The 21,178-nt window shown below is 39.6% G+C and overlaps 1 protein-coding gene across 1 annotated transcript in view; it reads right to left on the bottom strand.

Annotated features, from left to right (window-relative positions):
• The window catches only part of CNTNAP2 (contactin associated protein 2), a gene marked incomplete at its 5' end in the record, with an annotated part of 206,777 nt that overhangs the window by 124,206 nt on the left and 61,393 nt on the right, over positions 1-21,178 (bottom strand). Inside the window, one exon of the mRNA XM_009643874.1 lies at positions 835-1,005. Coding sequence (XP_009642169.1) covers positions 835-1,005 — 171 coding nt within the window. The remainder of the gene's footprint in view (positions 1-834; positions 1,006-21,178) is intronic.

The raw sequence follows: 21,178 nt of genomic DNA, 5'->3' as shown, positions 1-21,178 counted from the left end.
CTTTTCCCAGTGCTAGAGTGCAGGGAGGCAGCTTGCTCCACGCATGTAACCCTGCTGCTGTAATGTGCCGCTTGAGGCTGTAATAACAGCCGCACGTAGCACAGCAGGCCTGTCACCGCTCCTGTTTATGACAGGGTAAACTGGGTTGAGGGAGAACAAAGGAGACGTAAAACATTTTTCCCCACTAATTCAACTTCTTCAATTTCACTAAGCAGAATTCAGGTACGGCTGAGGATTTTGTCATCTTCTTTGGAAAGTTTGCCCCTGGGCCATTAAAAAATGTTTAAATAATAAAATTAACTTGCCTCTTGATACCATTATGCCCTCTTTTTTTGTTCAGCGATTTTCTTAACAGAGAATACTGATAAAAATTTATTTCTATGAGATCTTTTAGGACTTTATCATATGCAAGTTTTCAGCTCTTTGGCTCCTTACAGTGCTGTGTGGATGGTCTCTCTCTTTTTTTTTTTTTTCTTTCCCCTATTTCCAAAAAACAGTGAGATAAAATAGAAAAGCACACACGGCAACAGACACACTTTTTAAAAAAATAAATCTGGCATGCGATTTTGAAAAATCTTTTCAGGTCAGTGTCATTTTTTTATAACTGATGTTACCAGTTCTATCCTTCTCCTCTCAATGCACAATCCAAATATACTTCATGTGCTCCTCCCATATAAGGCAACTTGAAAATATGTTGAGCAGCTTGAATTGGAAGGTTTTCCAGAATTTAATGAGCTCACACATTTTACTGAACAATACACATTCCTTGAAACCAACTATTTGACAACAACCCACTTCATGTGCCAAGAAGAGTGATGGGAAGCACATACTTACATTTCAGCTCCAGTTTGATGAAGTCAGTGTTCCCCAGATTCTCAAGAAATACCCCATCTGAGGCCGATGTTTTGAAATAGAAAGAGATGTCTGCACTGGTTTCCCCTTGGAAGGTGGAGAAGTGAAGGTAGGATGACGAAGTAATGAAAGAAGCAGCGTTCCAGTAGTTCCCTGCATGGGATAGACAGGAAACACATGTCTCAGTGCTCCCTTGAAGCTGTCAGAAAAGGTGAAGCTTTTCATGTCAATACAGTGTTGTCTATGCTGAAAACAAAACCCCAAGCACCTTGTTTCTACTACCTCCTTTTGTTTTTTCTGGATATGGTGTGTCATGTTTCAGAAGGTAGAGCAACTTAATGGTACATTTCTTTTCAAGTTCCCAATTTATCATATTCAGTCATACATCAATGTGTTGCTACTACATGTTTAGTATAGTAACACTGAATTCTTGGGAGATCAGACAGATGGGCAAAACACTGATTCAGTGACTGCCTCACCTCTGGCACATGTTTTGCTTTCATACATTGCCTCATGTGTAACTTTTCTGTCTTCAAATTTACTCTACACAACTACACCCATTTCTTCTGAAAATGTAGCCATGTCTATTAGAAGTCTGTTAATATCTATCACAAGAAAAATCCAATAAATTAAGCTAAGAAATACAGACACTATTAACATGCCACCAATAGTCCCTTACTACATTTCCACTTGAGAAATATCACAATTAATAATATTCAAGAACTATAACAGTACTTTAGCTAGCATGCCAGTCAACACTAGGTGCAAGGTAGCACTACATTACAAAGATAAAAAAAAAAATATATAGGTGATATGGGAAGCCAACGAGAGACTGAAACAGTTACTCCTACTTTCATCTGGATGCTTATGTATCCAGATTCAGAAATTTATTAAGACATGACTCATTAACTCACCACAGCTGAGTCCTTAGTATTCCAGCTAATAAACTCAATAAGAAACTACTTTCCATTCCAGTCAAAACTCCCAGAGATCGGTTTTCCATTATTTGATTACTGAACTAGGTGATAATGCTATTATTTCTCTGGTTAGCACTGGATGAATATGAATGAGCATGCTGAAGCTCCAGAAGCTTAACAATGCTTATATATAACACCACTGGCCCACACCCAAGTCCAAAGTGTTATCATTTGTGTAATTTATTAATCTCTATTCAAATTTAAATTGAACATCTGAATTAACAGAAGAAGGCTTTAGGTTTAAATACACACATACTATTGCCTTCCATATTTCTATCCCATCCTCTCCATTTAATTCTGCCTCTCTCAAGAATGCAGAATGAGAGGCTTTGGAAAAAGAAGCAGCTTTCCATTTACTTTAATGCATCCCGGGAGGAAAGTTGTAACTGAGATTTTGTGTGTATGTGTACATGCATGTGCGAGCAGTGAAAAGGGGATGGAATGGGCATTCATAACACAAGATATATAGCTTTGTGTATTAATCATAGAATCATAGAATCATAGAATGTTTAGGGTTGGAAGGGACCACTAGTGGTCATCTAGTCCAACCCCCCTGCAGTGAGCAGGGACACTGCTAACTAGATCAGGTTGCTCAGAGCCCCATCCAACCTGGCCTTGAATGTTCCCAGGGATGGGGCCTCCACTACCTCTCTGGGCAACCTGTTCCAGTGTTTTACCACCCTCATTGTAAAAAATTTCTTCCTTACCTCTAGCCTGAACCTACCCTGTTCTAGTTTAAAACCATTTCCCCTTGTCCTAACACAGCTGGCCCTACCAAAAAGACGTTCCCCATCTTTCCTATAGGCCCCCTTTAGGTACTGGAAGGCCGCAATCAGGTCTCCCCGTAGCCTTCTTTTCTCCAGACTGAACAAGCCCAACTCTCTCAGCCTGTCCTCATAGGAGAGGTGCTCCAGCCCTCGGATCATTTTTGTAGCCCTCCTCTGGACCCGTTCCAACAATGAGTTTCAACTAATGAGTTAGGCTAGGTCAGCTGGTGTATTACTATCTGCCCTATTTAGACAAACTGGTAGTTTCCAGATTGAATATTATTAATGATTTCTACAGAAATGTCAATAATCTTTATATCATAAACAAGCTTGGGCAAGAAAAGTCTGCTAATTAACTGCAAGGTTTTTCTCTGAAAACATACCTAGTGATAAAGCAATGCAGATAAAAAAGGTGCACAATTTAATTTTCATTCATGGTCTTGGGTCTCTTTCCATCTCACTTTTCAGAGTGCTCCCTTCAACATTAGGATTGTTTATGGTCTAGGTGCATGAGTGCTTTGTCAATAATCTGTTAGCACAGGATCCAGATGGACTACCGCATACGCTTTCCTACTCGCAGATGTACCTGGGCATCTACATTTCCTTCTCCTGGGAGCTACAGGTATGCTGGATGCTGGCAGACTAAACAGGTTTTATTCTACTTGCTGAAAAACTCACATGAAATAAACAGGACTCAGACAAAAAGTCAGGAATATATTAACACAAACCTTGTTAAGGAGCTAATTTAGCTACCCTGAATAACCTCGTAGTAATGCTTGCATGTCTTTATAAATTAAATAAGTATTTTAGTCCCCTAGCTTTACTTTATCTGAATATTACCCAAGTTATAAGCCTAAACCACAAAGAACAGAAGACAAACAAAGGAGCTGTGAGAGCTACAGGGAACCTACTACAAAATTAAATACTAATGGAGACAAATACCTCTTAAGCAAGAAAGGCTCCCCAGCCCCCTCACTACCCCAAATGAGACCACAATGAGTATGCAGCTGTGTCACCATCCAGCCAAACAGCACGGCTTCTGTCAGGCTTCCTCCTCTAGTTGGTTACAGACCAGCCTTCCTGCCAGCATCATCCAGCCATCAGCCACTGCATGCATGTCCCATATTTACACCATGCTTACATCTTCTGTGAGCCTCACACAGCTCAGGAACTACAAGTTAGACACCCATCTTTCTTAACTAATCACTTCCACTGATGCGTTGACAACAGCTTTGATGAAAGGATCATATTTTTGTTTTAATCTGTCAAGTCCTGGTTCAATGAGACCCTAGTCCCTTAATTGTGGCCTCCACTGCAATACAATGTATTATTATAATTATGACTACAATTAAGTAAGTAAGAGTAGGAGCTACTATATGGAACAGCTTATTATTATTATTATTATTATTATTATGTTATTTAGATCTTTTAAATTATCTTTCAAACTTAAAAGCATCAAATGTAATTTAACATAGACTCAGTCTGCAATGCTGGGACGCTGTGGGTTAAATCCTTAACCATGACAGCGCATAACCAAAGTGCAGGTTTGCCTTTATAGGGAATTAATTTTCAGTTATATGTGACCATTCTTTCATATAGTCAGAGGAGAAAATTTAACTTTAGTGAATTTCACTCTTAATTTTTAAAGTAAAATATAGATTTCAGAGTTTTTAGTGCTGATACTGGTTGTGAGTTTATCCAACAAGGTCCAGCCGTATGGCTAAGATTTCAAACCATCACCACAGTCAACTTACAAGTAGGACTGCCACTACTGAGTACAACTACAGGGCTGGCCTGTAGGTGGATGGGTTAGTATTGAAATGTGTGTCACCATTTTGTTGAAACAAAATCAATCAATTTTTATTTAGTGCTACATCTAGTCTACTGAAGAGGTCCATCACTAAGGATTTTACATTTCATTCAAAATGCTGTGATTTGACTCTGCAGAAAGACTTGGCTGCAGATGCTGCTGGCGAAAGGATAAATACAAACAGCACAGATTGAATGGGAAAACCTGCAGCTTGAGAGAGACGTTTTCAAAGGCTATTCATAACAAATTCCTATAAAGATAAAATCATGTTTTTGCACAGCAGTATACATTAATCTCAAAACACTTTCGGGGAAAAAGACATTTTATTAAGAGTACAATTGAAATGTTTTGTTAAACATACACAATGATTTTTATCATAAACTGGCACCTTTTGATAAGAAAGGGGCTGCCCGAGGAAATCTTGAATCCACTTTATACACATTATTATTGTTGCTTGCTAGGAACTTTTGTCAGTCACTAAAATTTGTTTGGCACATTGTCACACTCCATTTTCTCAAATGGTTTGAACATATTGATCCTATAGGCATTTTTCTCCCACTTCAGGCTGAGCAAGCAGTAGGTGGAGGAACCTGGGCCATGGACTTAAACCACAAGGTAGATGCTATGGCAGCAGGGATGCCAAACTAATAGGAGGTGGGAAAGAGAGTTTATTTAGAAAGAACACTCTAAATGCTAAGTTAGTAATCCATCCCTTGTGTCATGATTATTGCCTAGGAGCAACTGGACCTTACAAAATGGTATGCTTATGGGACATGACTGAGAAAGTCTTGCAAGAAATGTTCTGCTTTGTAAGAAAGTCACTCAAGCTAGGAGGGATAGCATTTTTCAGGGATGCAGTGGATTTGGAAACACTGAGATGGGGAAGGCAGAAGGGCTTCTATTTTGAAGATGGGAAGAAAGAGGTGCTTGGAAGCACACCATCCCTTTCTTTGCCCTTTCTCCCTCCAGATAGTTGGAATACCATAAAAGCTAAGGAGGACTTTTCATGTAGAGTATAGTCTGAAATATAACATTATAATTTTTTTTTTCTTTGTAACCTCATCTAAAATTCTGTAATCAGCTCTGTTGTACAGCTCTGTTTTAAGATTGCTTAGTGTGTAAATTTGACTTAAACCAATTAAACAGGTATAGAACATGCTGCTGTCATGGAAGCACAAATACAAATAAAGAAAGACACCAGAAAAACGTTTTCAGTTATTTGCAACCCAAGATAAATGTGGAGATCCCCAAAATATGGCTGTGATTCTCAAAGTTGCATGTTTCTTGGTAATGGCATTAAGCCATAGGACACAGGGCACACAGAGGCAGGAAAGGGAAAAGCTGACCACAGCACCAGAAGAAACTCTGTCATGGATGTTTGTCTTGACCCAAATGGGGGTTAGAGCAATAGCTGTGCCAGAGGTACTTCAATGGACCATGTAACACTTTGTGATTCTGTTTTCAGTTTGTGTCAACATTGCTCACAGCTCTGGTGTCCACTGTGGAAATTAAAATCCAACTCATTAAGCTCCTGCCAAACAGCCTTACCCCTTTCTCATTAGTTTTGCTAACTCTGAGTTACTGTGTTCTTTATAATTTGTACGGTACAAAGTGTCTCTTTTACTGCTCCATAAAGACTCAGTCTCAGACAGAATGCTGCACTATAATTACAAATGTATGATTTTTACAAGAAGCACAATAGTCTGTAACCACAAGAAATCACCCTGACTACAAAGATTAATGAGAAAGGACACCTTAAATCTCAGATAAAAAGCTGAATAAAGACTTGCAGATTTTTCCATGAAGTCCCACCTCAGGGAGGAGGAAGGAGATGGTTGCCATAATACTGACAAGGACAAATTCACCTCGTCCTGAGTTATGCAACATGGACTGACATCTTTTTACGTGTGGTAGCTCTGTAACCCAATAAACCAGAGACACCAGGTTTATAGCAATCAGCCTTTGAGCTTCTTCTCCCTTGCAGTATTTTTGTCCAGAACTCGCTTGCTAGCTCCCATCAATATCTTCTTTCTTAGCATGATTGAAATTCATGCTTTAATACCATCAATTTCACTTTTACATTTAAACCCCATTGAAATGGATAATGGCAATAGCAGAACTGTAAAAGACGTCAGTGCTTTTAGCCCTGCTAGGCAATAGCACTAGAGAACGAATGCTGCAATGTCAGGCAGCTCTTATGTATTACAATAGACCAAAAACCTCCAGGGCCCTCATCTGCAGCAAAACAGATTTTCTATCAAAACCATTATGTGAATAAAATGTAAGAACAGTCTCTTATTTCGGAGAAGATGGATGTGTGAATGGAAAACTGTTCTGTGCCACAAAGTAATGGATTGAGATTATCCATACAATTATGCTCAACAAATCAAGTTTTGTTGTTTTTTTTTTTTCTTCTTTTTCCATTCTTGGAGAGAAGAATCTATGCATGCACACTCAGAGCAGTTTGGATACCAGTACAGCAACAATCACAGCTTTGATTCAAGTCTTCAAATCTGCATCATGACTGGAATTGGCCTTAACAAAATCCAAATTTGCTGTTGGAATTTATCCAACTTCATTGTCAATGAGACAAGGAGAGAGAAGTAGGAAAGATGTTCCAATCAAAAAAGAATGTCACAAGTTATTCAGGAAACAAAAGAAAAGTAAAAGAAAATTGGCAGTGTTTCTCGCACTGAGTTGTACCTTATTTTGAAAGGTATAACTGCAACCTTGGAGCAGGGCAAGCCCTCCTCTGTCAGTGGTGCTAATCTGAGTGGGGCTGAGAGCATGGCTGCAGTCTGAGCAGGAGGTGTATGTGTTGGGGGGAGAGGAGAGCAAGTATGGCAAGTTGTCAGCCCCCTAAGTCCTTTGCTGGAGGACTACAATGCCGATGGCTTCTCCCTCACTGAAGGATCTGCTTGGTGTCATTTTTGGTTGTGCTAACACACATTTACACCTTCGTTCTTCACTGGTCTGCAGCTCCATACAATTTTTACTGTATATTTTACTATACTACACTTACTACCTTTAATGTGTATGTAATTTACTATATATGGTAAGTTTTGCATACATTCTTTGATTTCTTTAATACCCATGAAATCAATTTCACCCAGCTCCAGTCCTGAATTTATCTGACTGCTGGTGAGTTGGTTATAGACCTGGGGTCCCCTGTATCAGTCAGTGCCCAGTCTTGTTTCATCCCATGCCTGTACTCCTCTGTCGTGCATCCCATGTTCCCACTTTTCAAGGCTGCTCCTATCTTACCAATTGTGTATTCCTCTGCATTGCATCCTTATGTTAGTCATCAATGTCTCATTCTGCAGAAAGGAACTACTTTTTACTAGTACCTATATAAAAATGTGGTTATACCATAAGAAGATGAGCAAAAGTAAAACAAACTAGGTGTAGCCACCCCATCATTAGAGAAAAAAAAAATAAAAGGTGTTTCAGCTGAACCAAGTAAAACAAGCTTGAGGCAGGGGACAAAGGAGTGCAAGCCTGGCAAGCCTGTGGCCTTGCATCCTCGGTACAATATTCATAGACTCTAAGTAGAGGTGGCAATATCGTATTTCTTGGGCTATGGATTTACAGTTTACCAACATCATGGCAGAATACCATTTGAAAGCATGCAAATTATTCCTTAATTTAAAATTAAGATGGTGGAGTCCTGATTTATTTATTCCAAACATGAGTCGAGAAAAAGAAACTAAACAGAATTGCTACATAAGCTGTTGGCTTAATAGCAGAAAAGTCCTTTGACAACTGTGCTGGTTTTGGGTGAGGTAGAGTTAATTTTATTCATAGAAGCTGGTATGGGCCTATGTTTTGCATTTGTGCTGAAAACAATGTTGATAATACAGCAATGTTTTCGTTATTGCTGAGCAGTGCTTACACAAAGTCAAGGCCTTTTCTGCTTGTCACCCCACGCCACCAGCGAGGAGGCTGGAGGTGCACAAGAAGTTGGGAGGTGACACAGCTGGGGCAGCTGACCCCAACTGACCAAAGGGATATTCGACACCATATGACATCATGCTCAGCATATAAAGCCGGGGAGAGAAGAAGGAAGGAAGAGACGTTTAGAGTGATGGTGTTTATCTTCGCAAGTAACCATTATGCATGCTGGAGCCCTGCTTTCCTGGAGATGGCTGAGCACCTGCCTGCCCATGGGAAGCAGCGAATGAATTCCTTGTTTTGTTTTGCTTGTGTACACAGCTTTTGCTTTACCTACTAAACTGTCTTTATGTCAACCCACAAGCTTTCTCACTTTTACCCTTCCAGTTCTCTTCCCAGCCCACTGGAAGTGTGAGCAAGGGCCTATATAGTGCTTAGTTGCCAGCTGGGGTTAAACCACAACAATAACACACAAGAAAAATAATCCTGAAGTCAACAGATGAAGAGGGTATTAACACTGCATAACAACACACTGAATTACACCCTTTCAGACTAAAGAAAAATATAGGTTAGATTTCAGTTTTCAAGATAAAACTAGCTCTGTATCTTTTAAGAAAATAAGAAATGTCTGGAAGTCCAGAACAAAACCTGCTGAAAATATCAACACATCTAAAGAGGAGTTCAGAGTTAGTAAAACAGATAAGTTAGCTCTGCTGTGGTGACTGTCACATTACAGACAATTCAGATTTTAAAGGATAGATGCTAGCTTTTAGTTGGTTTTTTTGTTCTTAATTACCTCAGCTCCAGAACGCTGCAGAATTGTAATGGAATGCATTTTGGCTGATCTGACTAAAACTGGTTCCTTCTAAAGAATGGGAGTGTTAAATACCTTGAGAGATGGGGTAAATGGGAAGAGTTGGGCTGCAACTCCACCTTTGTTAAGATTTTCAGGAGGCTTGCAGGTGTCTAGAGTTTCAAAGCCAGGAAGAGATCAATACATCCAGATGCAGACAAACAAAAACATATATTTGAACTGAAAACCTGTGCTTATGGTTTTTAACCTCTTTGATTTCTATACTAGACCTCAAAGTAATTCCTTGAGGTTTCTCTTCTGGAACTTCACTGCATGCATCTTTTCTGAAAGTGACATCCTGAAAAAGGTTAACTGTTTCTGTGCATTTGAGTGGTGATCTTCCACTGATGCCCTTGTCTCCTCCACCTGTGGGAAGGGTCTCCACATCATAGTCCTTTGCCACCTCTTCTTTTACTGTAAGTGACAGTAGTCCTGCATGCCTACCACTGCTGTGATAATGGTTGATCTCATTATAGAATTTGTCACCTTTTTACACAGGTCCAAGTCTAAAGCCCTAAACTCCTTTATGCAGAACAAGATACAGAGTAGAAGGTAACTGTCTTTCAGGAATTACAAATGCAGGAAAGCCTTAAATTGCTTATTTAGAAATAAGAGTCTCTGTCCTATTAAATAGGATCAACTTGAGTGCTATGGTCGGTAAGGAAGGACATAAACCAGCTTACATTAAGATTGCAGTAAGATGGATAGCAGTTTATCTCCTTGCCATTATAAATTATCTGTTTTCATAAAGATTCTCAAGTGACATAACACTTACAAGACATAGATCAATGGATAACACAGATGCTAAAGTTTGCTTTACTCTGCTAGTCACTATATGTGCTGAGTGAGGGAAAAGTGCAATCACATTTATCAGTGAAATGTTGGAGTAAATGAAACAGAATCAGTGATGCAGAAAAGTTTCCAGCACCTGCTGTGTTACTTACAATCATCTTTGGAAGATCATTTTTCAAATGTCTTGCCTCCTGGTCACAATGCCTAATCACGATGCATACCCTGTCACTGCTGGCATCATTACTTTCATCCATCTAAAGAATGAAAGGTCCTGATCTGGCATGGTTTACAACCTGGAGCTGTGTAATGTGCTGATGGAGCTTTAATGATGCATGTAAACTGGTGTCCTTTCAAGGGAATTTTTTTAAACAATAGTTGACCTGCAAACATCAGCTTGATCACCCCTGTGCCACAGTCAACGCAGCGTGTAGGAACCCTGCCATGATGCTAGAATGGTAAACATTAAATACAGGAACCTGCTGTTGTCCACAAACCATGCTACTAACTACGAGGATCTGGTTCTCTATTGCCTTGTAGATATTGGTGGGTGTTTATAGCTGTGCAAAGCAATTGCAATAGCTTACCATTCCCATCTGGTAATACTGCATAACGACCGTATGCTCAGCATGCGACTGCAAGATGTAAGGCAAAGACACAAAGGCAATAATGTAAGAAGACAATGACCTTTCTTAACAGCTCCGTTCCTCTGTGGTACTAAATTTATTCCCTGTGCTGAGGAGGTGAACTGCAGGAAAGGGTAGTTCTTAGATCCTCCTTTCTGCTCTGCAGATCCTTGGCTAGATATGTGGACAATGAGATGCAGCTCTAGAGTTCAACAGAGGCATAGAGCCATTGCGCTTGCCCAACACCATGTTGGACAAAATGATCCAATAACCATTTCTACTTCTTCCATTCCCATTTGCTATCCCTGGCATGTCTGGGATGGATGTGCTAGATAATCTCTACACAACTCTCCCCCTCTACATTTTCTCATTTCTGGAGGAAAGTTTCTCTACTTAGGGTGACATTTCTGTTCCTATGTGAGGCTTTGAAGTCACTGGTGTTTGGCTATGGATGGCCTCAGTGTCCTGGGTCTTTGACCATCTGATTTGTGTTCTCCTTGAGCAGCTCCACTTTCACAATGGAAAATGTTCTTCAGAATTAAAATGGAAGATGCAATTTCATCTTGATGTAGCACATTAGCTATTTTTCATGTCATTGATTCCAGAATTACCTGTTATTCACAGAGATCATCAAATTATTTTGCTTGATCTTCTATTACTGGGTGGATTTCAGAGAGTTCTGAACTAAAACTGAGAATATTTAACTCACAGGATATGACTAGGTGCTTTGATGAATCATAGGTCTCTGAGCTTTGATGAAACCTATGGCTAAAACCATTTACTTGAAGTATTAATTTAATTTGGCAAAGTTATCTTGTTCTACTGCTTATCCATAGAAATATACTTTAACTGACTCCTTTGTTCAGGTTCCAATCCCAGTTCCACAGAAATTAAGAAATACTTAATGTGTACATCAAACCTACGGTTAAGGAGTAAAACTATAATCTTGATTCTCATGGTGCAACTCGTTTTATGTCACTGTAGTTATTCAAGGTCCCACTTCCTATAATATATTTTCTACACATGTGGTTTTTACTGATGGTTGCTATTTATAATATCTGAGTCATCAATTAATTTGCATTTGTGGAGAGTTTGAATTCTAGAGATGGACACCCTGTGATGAATCTAAACATCCAAAGGCTTAAAAATACCTCTGTGTCCTCCACGTCCAGGACCGCTCTAGGAACAGAGAAGAACCAGTGAAGTCTACATTATGGTACCTTTCCACCCTATAAACTGAAGCTTTGGCTAGAACATCTGCTGTGTTATGAGCTCTGGCCTGGGTATACTCTTTGATATGCTTGTGCTGACCTAGCTTTTTCCCCTTCAGTCACTAATATCAGGCTTTGCCAGAGGGTCTTTCCAAAGTAATTTTATGACTAATTTTTGTATTGCCTATGGCAGAGAAACTTCTCACTTGGCTGCATTTGAGCCTTTCTTCCATTTGCTGCCTGTTCCTTACCTTTAAAATAACTCATTAAGACTATCACTGTGCCCAAAGATCTTACTGTGACCTTACTAGATCTTACACTATCTCAGCAGAGTTCTAAATCCAAGAATCCAAAGAAAGAGTACTTACAAATTTTCAGTTTAAAAAGAAAAGTTTCCTGTATTGAGTGGTCCCCTAGAGCCTTGTGCCTGACTATACAACCTTTATCCACCTTTTTTTAGTGTTAACATTACCATTAGTGCCATTGTTATCAGATATTAAAGTTACATGGGCAAAGTTACTCAAGTGAGTTCACGGTAGAATTGCAGCTGTCACTTTTTGAGCAGTCATTGGCTAGTCACTCTTCAAATACTGTATAGGGGATTCAAACAAATATATGTAGTGTAATAGCAAATCTAAACCAGAACCCTAACTAAAATTTTGTGGACTAAATAGGTCATTGTATGGGGAGAGAAGAAGGAATCTGTTGCACTCGTGTTGCAGCTAGTCAGAAAATTCTTATGGACTTGAGTGGTAGCAGCAGTGAGACCAAGAATCTTAAATGTATATATATGTTAAAAATGCCCTTAGGAATTTAATGAGTATTAAACCTACCACAGTTTACAGATTTTAAGACTTATATATAGCACTCCCCAACAGAAAATTGTTAGCTTTAGCATTCAAAAAAATCTAGTACCAATAACCTGTATAAAAAGTTTAATTTCTCTAGAGACCCCTTCCAACCTCAACTATCCTGTGAACTAGTCTGTGAAAGTATGAACAATGACCAGAAAAAAAAAGAAAAAAAAAAAAAAAAAAAGAAGAAATCTAGTTCTTGCTTGAATAAAAATGGCAAGGAAATCAATCTCATTCAAAACTTGAAATGACAATATTTTGGAGGTGAAACTGTGAAAGCAAAACACTCCTTTACTTCTACAGGTGATCTGATTCTGACCTCTTTCACATCATTCTGGCATAGCTCTACTGTTCATGGCATTACACTCAATTTATACAAATCTGAGAGTATTTATTCAATGCTTACTTCCCAAATCTTTTCTATCTCAGCCAAAGTAATATGCAATGAAAGAGAAAACAAAGTGTGAAAAAGGTATCTCAAAAAGAAGCAAAGATCTTTCTTTCTCTGCCTTCCATTTCCTTCCTTCCTTCCTTCCTTCCTTCCTTCCTTCCTTCCTTCCTTCCTTCCTTCCTTCCTTCCTTCCTTCCTCTCTCCTGCCCTCCTACCTGCCCTCCTTCCTTTTCTAGGTTTTCCCATGCCAAATATCTCTCTACTAAGCATTCATCCAGAAATTTGGACTTGCAATTGAATGTTTCATCTGGTATATAACAACAAAAGATTGCAGAGAAAAACTGCCTTAAGACACTTTACAAAGCATGGCACAAGGTGGGAAAAGCATGCACATCTAAAACTAGATGTCCAGAACACAAAGAAATCCCTTGCAATGAAGATTATTGTCTGAAATGGAAGGATGACTTGGGGTAAAGGCACTGTGCCATAATTCAGTCATTCTAAATTCAATTTCTTGGCTCTGACATTGTTATCATACATGACCAGGCCAAGTTATTTATGGCTTATGGCTCCAGAGTCCAAGATCTCTGAGTTGAAGAAAATACCTCTTCTCTCTTTTTCTTTGGAAGGTCTTTTTGAATCTTGATCTTGTAGGACTGTCAACACACACAGTGAACTGTGGTTACAATCTTAGGCTGCAAGAGGCAGCTTTTTTTTCTTGAAGCAGAGTACTGAACTTGGCTGGAATTTGAACACACTACTGTGACACACGTGTTGACAATAATTCTCCATAAATTTACTTCTTACCTTTCACATTATCCAAATGCATTGCTGTTGTGTGAAGTCATTAAATGAATGTCAAAACATATCAAAAATAGAGAACACAATTCTTAACATTGTTCAGCCTGCTCAAAAAACATTATACCAATGCAGCAACATCATTTATGGATAAAAATACATACCTGTGTAAACAAAAGTTCTATCAACATTTGAAATGCAAAGATGACAAATATTTCACTATGTGTTAAGAAGTACATGTTTCTTTTCAGTGTTTTGTAACCCTGCATGAGTGTAATTATCTCATGATGACTCATCATGTTGCATTACTTGCTATGACATTTCTTTTCAATATGAATACAAATAAATTTAATAAATTACTTTGATCATTGAAGTTTGCTGGTAAATTTTACTTGGGCTCTGCTTGAGCCTCGAAGGCCACTTAAGATATCATGCAGCCCAAAGCAGAAGGCTCCTTAAGGACTCTATTTATGAGAGAAATAACTATCTGCCATGGCAGATCTCACCTTTTTGAAAGGGAGCATCACAATCATGCTTACTGTCATGTCTACTAGATCAGGCATTTGGTGTTGAGAAAGAGTTCAGGCTATACTAAAGCATAGGAGCTTTGGTCTGTATTTGGTCTAAATAAGAAACTACTCACAAGCTGTGAAGAAGCTGGGCTGCTTGACACCAGAGGTGTACTTCACTTTGATCTATGAAGTCTTTCTTCTTCTGGCAGAGGGAAGAGCTGTACTCTGACACTGTTTTTTACAATTTTCTTCATTGGGAAAAGACAGTCTTTGTGAATGGTGATCTTAAGTTGCATAATGGACCAAAATCTGTTTGTATTTGTTCGACTGAAACTTCGAATATACAGTTAAAAGGCAGTCTTGGAGGAAAAACCTGGGTGCACAGAAACTGATGTGAATCAGGATCTGATTTAGGGAAACCACCTAATTCATAGGAATTTGTTGTTCCATGGCAGCCTCTGAACAAAATCCCCTGAAGGACAGAAACAAATGCAGCATTTCTCGAAGGAAATATTGACATGAGTCAAGAAATGCCTTGGAAGAAAGCCAGGGCTAACCCTGGAGTTGGAAGCATTTGAACTGTGTGGGTGCACCCAGGCCACTGGAGCGTGTACACCTATCCAGGCACTGAGATGGAGGGCTAGTGAGTTGAGAGCAGAAGCTGGCCAGAACAGCCTTCCCATACCCAGCACTAAGACAGGCTCTCTGCGATGTGCTGCATTCTTGTCATTTAGCTGTACCAGCCTGGCTGAAGTTCATTAGCGTATACACTGTTGCACTTCACTGTGCAAACTTAACGTATGCCTGTACTAATTACGTCGACTGCAGTTTAACCTTCTAAGTGGGGCTGGTCTGACTCAGATTCAGGTTTCATGTTAGTCACTATAACGAAAACTAATCTTGGACCTCCCTTCTCAGACTATAAATAGGCATCCTGTAACCAGCATTGCATGTTTCCTGTGTAGTCATTGCTAACAGACAGAACAACTGGTAAACTAGACTCCTAATGGCGAATCTTGGTGATATCAAGTCTGCGCATGTGATGGTTGGTCACCCTCTCAGCTATCTTACACTGTTTGCTCAAGAACACATTGAACAGAGCATTTGGCTTCAACCATCACTAGCTCTGATTTGGGGATACTTCACCTGGTCTGCTGTTATACTGTGTTTAAAGCCATTTGTTTCTGAATTTGCTATGTATGCTTTGTGAGCTCAAAATACAAATAAATACAGGTTAAAATGGAAAATTTGATGAGGAGGAACTCTGTTTTTGCAATGGAGGAAAAACTGACACCTGTGTTGTATTACATTGTCTCAGTGTAAGTGAACAGTTTTAATATATGTTATTATGTATGCATGCCAATATTTGCCAGCAATCCAGGGTCTTCTTGTTTTTCTTTAGATAAAATACTCTCATATCTCTTCAGTGACAGCATTCACAAAGGCAAATAATGTAATATCACATAAAGATAGCCATTCTCACCCCACATGCCCTCTTCTTCTCCATCCCTCCCTCCTTCTTTCTCCTTCCCTGAAAAAAAACACCCCAAACAAACAAACTAGGAAGAATAAAGAGTACCAAGTAATGATAGATTCAGATTTGATTTTTCTGGGAATGTGAATGAAAGAGTTAGCCAGCAAAGGGCTAGCAAAAAATAATCTCAGAGCTTGGTCTCTGCTGAGCTCACCTTGTCATTTCTGATTTCATTACTGAGTTTCTAGCAGAACAGTTGAACCTGCAAAACCTCCTTTCTCTCCCATTTGCTGAGCACAGTGAGCGAGCTGCTGTGAGTGCTGAGGCAATGGGGGCTGGGGAATAGGGTGGCAGCAGAGGATTACTCCAGCTGCATCTAAAAATGTATGAATTCTGCAGAGAGAGAGCAACAGGTCCAGCTTCAGAATAGGGCTGATTGGCTTTTCTAAAAAAAAAGGTCATGATTCAGTGGAAAGCTCAAACGCTCATAGGAAGGAAACATGTTTATAGTTTTCGTATGAGTAGCCTAAGAACAGTTCTGTCCATAAACATTTATTGACAAAAGTACACAAATAGCACATACTGAAAGCTTATTTTGCAGATTAAACCTTTCCTGCCAGTTGTTTTTTTCTCCATATGATGAGTAATTATGCAATTTCTTTGGCTTTCACTTATTATGATAGTACTGGTTATAAGTTTACTGAGCAAAATCGGTTTTCTCTGTCAAATGCATATCTGCACTATATCCTTTAAGAGACACCATGATGCAAAGGCACGTTCCTCAGTCTCAATGGCAGTTGATACTTTTTGCCCCATCAGAGGGCAGAGGAACCTAGAAGCATCACACCAAGGTTTAGCACTATATACGTTTTCACTGACTATGCAACAGTTTAGCAGCCTCTCCCTTCAGGGAAAGAAAAGCTGCGGGTTACCAAGTCAGAAGTTTATCTGTTCTGTTCCATTCAGTTCCGTTCTGTTCTATTCTATCTACTCTTGCTCTTGCTCTACTCCCAGTGGCATCTAAATCAATTCTTCAAATAACTGAAATGGCAAATATCCCCTAAGTCAACAGATAAATTAATGGCTAAAAGGTGGTTATTTTCCAAGAAATTTGTTTTTTGCCCTGCCAAAAGCAAGATGGTAAGCCAAAGTCTAGCCTCCATCTTTGTAAGCTTCTAGCTTTGCATTTTCCTCTTCTGATACCACTTTTCTTAGATTTGAAAATGAGTATCTGTGGGATTTTTTTTATGTGTCTCCTCCCCCATCCCATCCCCACATCTATAAATTTTGGCTTGAAAAATAATGAAATGTATTTTTTAATGAGCTTATTATTTATGTGCAGACTAGTGCAATCTGGTAACCAAACTAATCTTAATCTTGTGTCATCATCTAAATAGAATGCTTTTCAAAAAAAACCCAATAATAGGAGAATTGTGTGCCAAATTTTACTTTAAGAAAAGATGAATCCCTTTCTTTAATGAGATGAACCAGTATTTCATTGCATAAATAAGATTACTTTTTAAAATAGGTAGGACATATTCTGCTACTAATTACAAATGCAAATCAGAAAATGTTATATTCACCTTAATAGCTTTTAGCCCTCCTACGACTTGAATATGTCACTGCTATAAAATCTCTTCAGCTTATCTAACCTATTTAATGTTATAAGGAATTCTATCTGATGCTGCCACAATTGAAGAGAGAGATGATTGGACTTACAAGCCTGGAAAAAAAAATATCTGTACACACATGAAGCTTTGAAGGGCTTTTTAAAGCTCTGTGCAGATTGCCTGCTTAAGCTTTATAACAACATGGCAAGCATGGCTTTTCCTCCTGGACACAAAGCCTAATGCCTAGTTCTCTGTTTGCAGACCAGCCTCTCAAAGTAAAAGATTAAACCTTTTCTCCTGTTCCTATGAGTTTTAATCTTGAGGGAAACAGAAATCAAGATGATTGAAAAGACAACATGAAGAGTCACATCTAGCTATGGAGGGTAATAACCAAGTATAGAAAGCTTTAGATATTGACATGATCTGATGTTACTTCTGTTCAAAAGGTGGCTTAATCACAGGTTTCTGCACAAAAAAAGGATCCAGTCTTCGAATAACTGTGCTTGGCTTGCTGCCAGAAAACATCATATCTAAGTGTTTCTATCAGCCCTTCAGAAAGTAAAAGCAGAAAAAAAGACAAAAAGGAAAAATTCTTCTAATAAGCTTGGCATGTGAACTTGCTTGTCAGAGAGATACGTACTCCAAATCCTAAATTTTATCTTATCAAACAGAAGCCCTCTGGCCTTGGTTCCACATGGGGCTTAAACATAGGTCTGTCTGAAGGTAAACACTACTAATCAAACATGTCAGTATTGTGATAGGTTGTGCCTTCTGCAAAAAGGCTGAGGAAGAGAAAGTGGTACCTGCTTTAATGGGCAATATCCATTTGAGCCTCAAGTACTGCCTGTCAACTACAAAGGAGAGGGCCAAAAACAGAGAAAAGCTCAGGAGTAGTTAGCCCAGAGCAGTAAAAACAAATGGCCAAACAAAAAACCTAGGCAGAAAACTTTAGCTTTTGAGGGGAGAATACTTCCCATCAACAAAAGCTTTTCTGAAGCAAAGTTCAATGGCCCTCAGTCTTGTGGCTTTTTGCTTATTCCCTTCTTGTTCCAAAGTATATCTCATTATGGAGCTTTTTCTTGTCCAAGCTTCTTCATCACATGCACCAACTTCATGTCTTGCCTATTCATCTACCACTGCATCAGTTCCCTCAGTATGGACATTTCAGGGAATGTGGACATCAGAAATCTGTATCAGAAATAGTGTTTGTATCAGAAATAGTGTGGCCAGCAGGACTATGGAGATTATTCCCCTGTACTTGGCACTGGTGAGGCTGCAACTCAAATACTACATTCAGTTTTGGGACCCTCACTACAAGAAAGATATTGAGGTGCTGGACCACATCCAAAGAAGGGCAATGAAGCTGGTGAAGGGTCTGGAGCACAAGTCTTATGAGGAGCGGCTGAGGGAACTGGGGTTGTTTAGTCTGGAGAAAATAAGGCTGAGGGGAGACCTTATCACTCTGTACAAGTACCTGGAAGGAGGTTGTAGCGAGGTGGGTGTTGGTCTTGTTTCCCAAGTAGCAAGAGACTTAGATTGGATATTAAGAAAAATTTTTTCACCAAGACCGTGGTCAAGCACTGGAACAGGCTTCCCAGGGAAATGGTTGAGTCCCATCCCTGCAGATATTTAAAAGATGTGTAGACATGGTGCTTGGGAGTTAGTGGTGGACATGGTACTGTTAGGTTAATGGTTGGACTTGATGATCTTAAGGGTCTTTTCCAACCTGAATGAGTCTATGAATCTATGATTCGTGTACAACCACTGAAGCAAAACCTGCAACTCATGTCTCTTCTTTCTGTTCAGAAACAATGATTGCTGTCCCCTGTTGCTCAATCCTTTTTCTCCATGCTGAGCGATAATCATCTACTGCTTCAAAAGCTGACAGATGACACAAACACTAGAAACACTCTAGTTTTTCTGGGAGTCTAAAATTAAATCTCAAGCAGGAGCTGAAAATTTGGAAGTTGCTATGTGGCTAAGCAAAAGTCAACTTGTGGCTTTATTGGCTGCTCAGAAAAGTGCCTAAAAGTTTGCTGGCTGTCCCTCTCTTCCCAGCAATTTCTGGATACTACAGATTTCTCCAACTTGTCAGAGGCTAAAAAACCAGTAGCTAGATGATGAACAGCAAACTGTTGGAAACCAATGCTTTGCGACAGCATTTAGCTGGTATTTTTTTGTATTGTCTACAGTGGTTTTGCTACAGGCCTGCAATTTTCTGTTTTTATCTGACCAACCCAGACTCCAGATGCAACTTGAGATAAAAGTGCTTCTCTCTGCGTTACCTACATTGATGAATTTCTGCCTGTTTCTCTGACCTCCATCATACAAGAAGTTTGAACATTGATCAGGAGAGAAGGTGAGCTGACTGTGTCTTCTATGCACCATTGATAATTTGTTTCCCTGGCTGTTTGGGGTTTTCTTTACAGCCTTGTTACAATTTCTCATGTTGCTGCTGGATTGCTGCACGTCTGGAGAGGTGTCATCTTGTCTTCTTGGCCCATAGAACTGCAACCACATTATTTCTCCAACCAGTCTGAGCCCACTCTCTGGCTCTGGCAGCAGTAGTGCAGGCAGAGCTGTGACTGGGGTGTTTGGCAGGCGGAGGTTAGCAGAGCCTAACACAGCCCTAACAGCGTTGCTGTCTGAGACGGGGGAAGTAGCTTTTCCTGATGGCAGGCTGACAGCGATCTCTCTGCATGTTACAGCAATGGAAGGAAAGTGGTGTGAGAGGAGAGGTGTTGAGGGAACTAGCTCATCTACACTGTGCTTGAAGAAAGTAAGAAAAGTTAATTTAGGCCTTTACCCTGTGCTACACTACACTCAGTGTCATGGCTGTGAGACCTCAGAAGTCAGTTTCCAGGGGCGTTTCCTCATCAAGTGTCTCCTTTCTGTGCCACATTCATGGCAATTTCACCATGAAGGGGATAAACATGCACAAACACCACTACAGTGACCACAGTGAGGTGGAACAAGCTACACTTTCATCCTAATTTGGTTTCACAAAAGACTCGAAGAGATACCAGTTGGCACTTCTGAGGCCAAATTTGGTATGTGCAGCCACAGCCCTGTAGCTAGTTGTCTGTAAGTGTTTGCAGTAAATAATCCAATTTTAATTAACATGAGATATAATAACTCTTATTAAATCTAAATTGAATGCATGTTAGGGAACTTAAATTTGTAGCATTGCCCAATACAAACTGTCAGAAGTGGCAGCTTCAATCCCATTACTCCAAGTTTTATCACTATGCTAAAACTGACCTGCTAAATGACTCTCCTGGGTAATGCGTAATGCCATAAAATTAAACACTGATTTATTACTTAAATAAAAGACATCAGAGATTGTCAGGGTGTTAAACATCAGGGCTGGCTTGTTTTGCAAACCATATTTAATGGCAGACCCAGCTGGTACTCCTTAAATGGAACTCAAACAAATAAACAACCTTTTTTCTAAGTGACGGCAGAAAAAAGCAGAGGTGGGCTACTGGCTCTTTAGGGTATGGGATTTCAAATTTTTTTCACAACATGGATCACAGGGTAATGGAACAACTATATCCACTGCTGCCACTGGTGACTGAAAATATCATATCTTCAGTAAACAAACCTGTTATTTATATAGATCACCTCCTGGGACCAGTGGTTTAAGAAAACACCCTGTCTGCAGCGTTACTGCTTTCAGTTCACTGGCTGCTGTTCTTTATCACTGCTGCTTTGTGCCAGCTTTGCTAGCCAGATATGGGACTGATAATACCCTTTCTAAAGA

The sequence above is a fragment of the Egretta garzetta genome, unplaced genomic scaffold (assembly GCF_000687185.1).
Source record: "Egretta garzetta isolate BGI_Z169 unplaced genomic scaffold, ASM68718v1 scaffold610, whole genome shotgun sequence".
Taxonomy (NCBI): domain Eukaryota; kingdom Metazoa; phylum Chordata; class Aves; order Pelecaniformes; family Ardeidae; genus Egretta; species Egretta garzetta.
The sequence above is the reverse complement of the archived record's forward strand: the minus strand, read 5'-3'. Positions and strand labels throughout refer to the sequence as shown.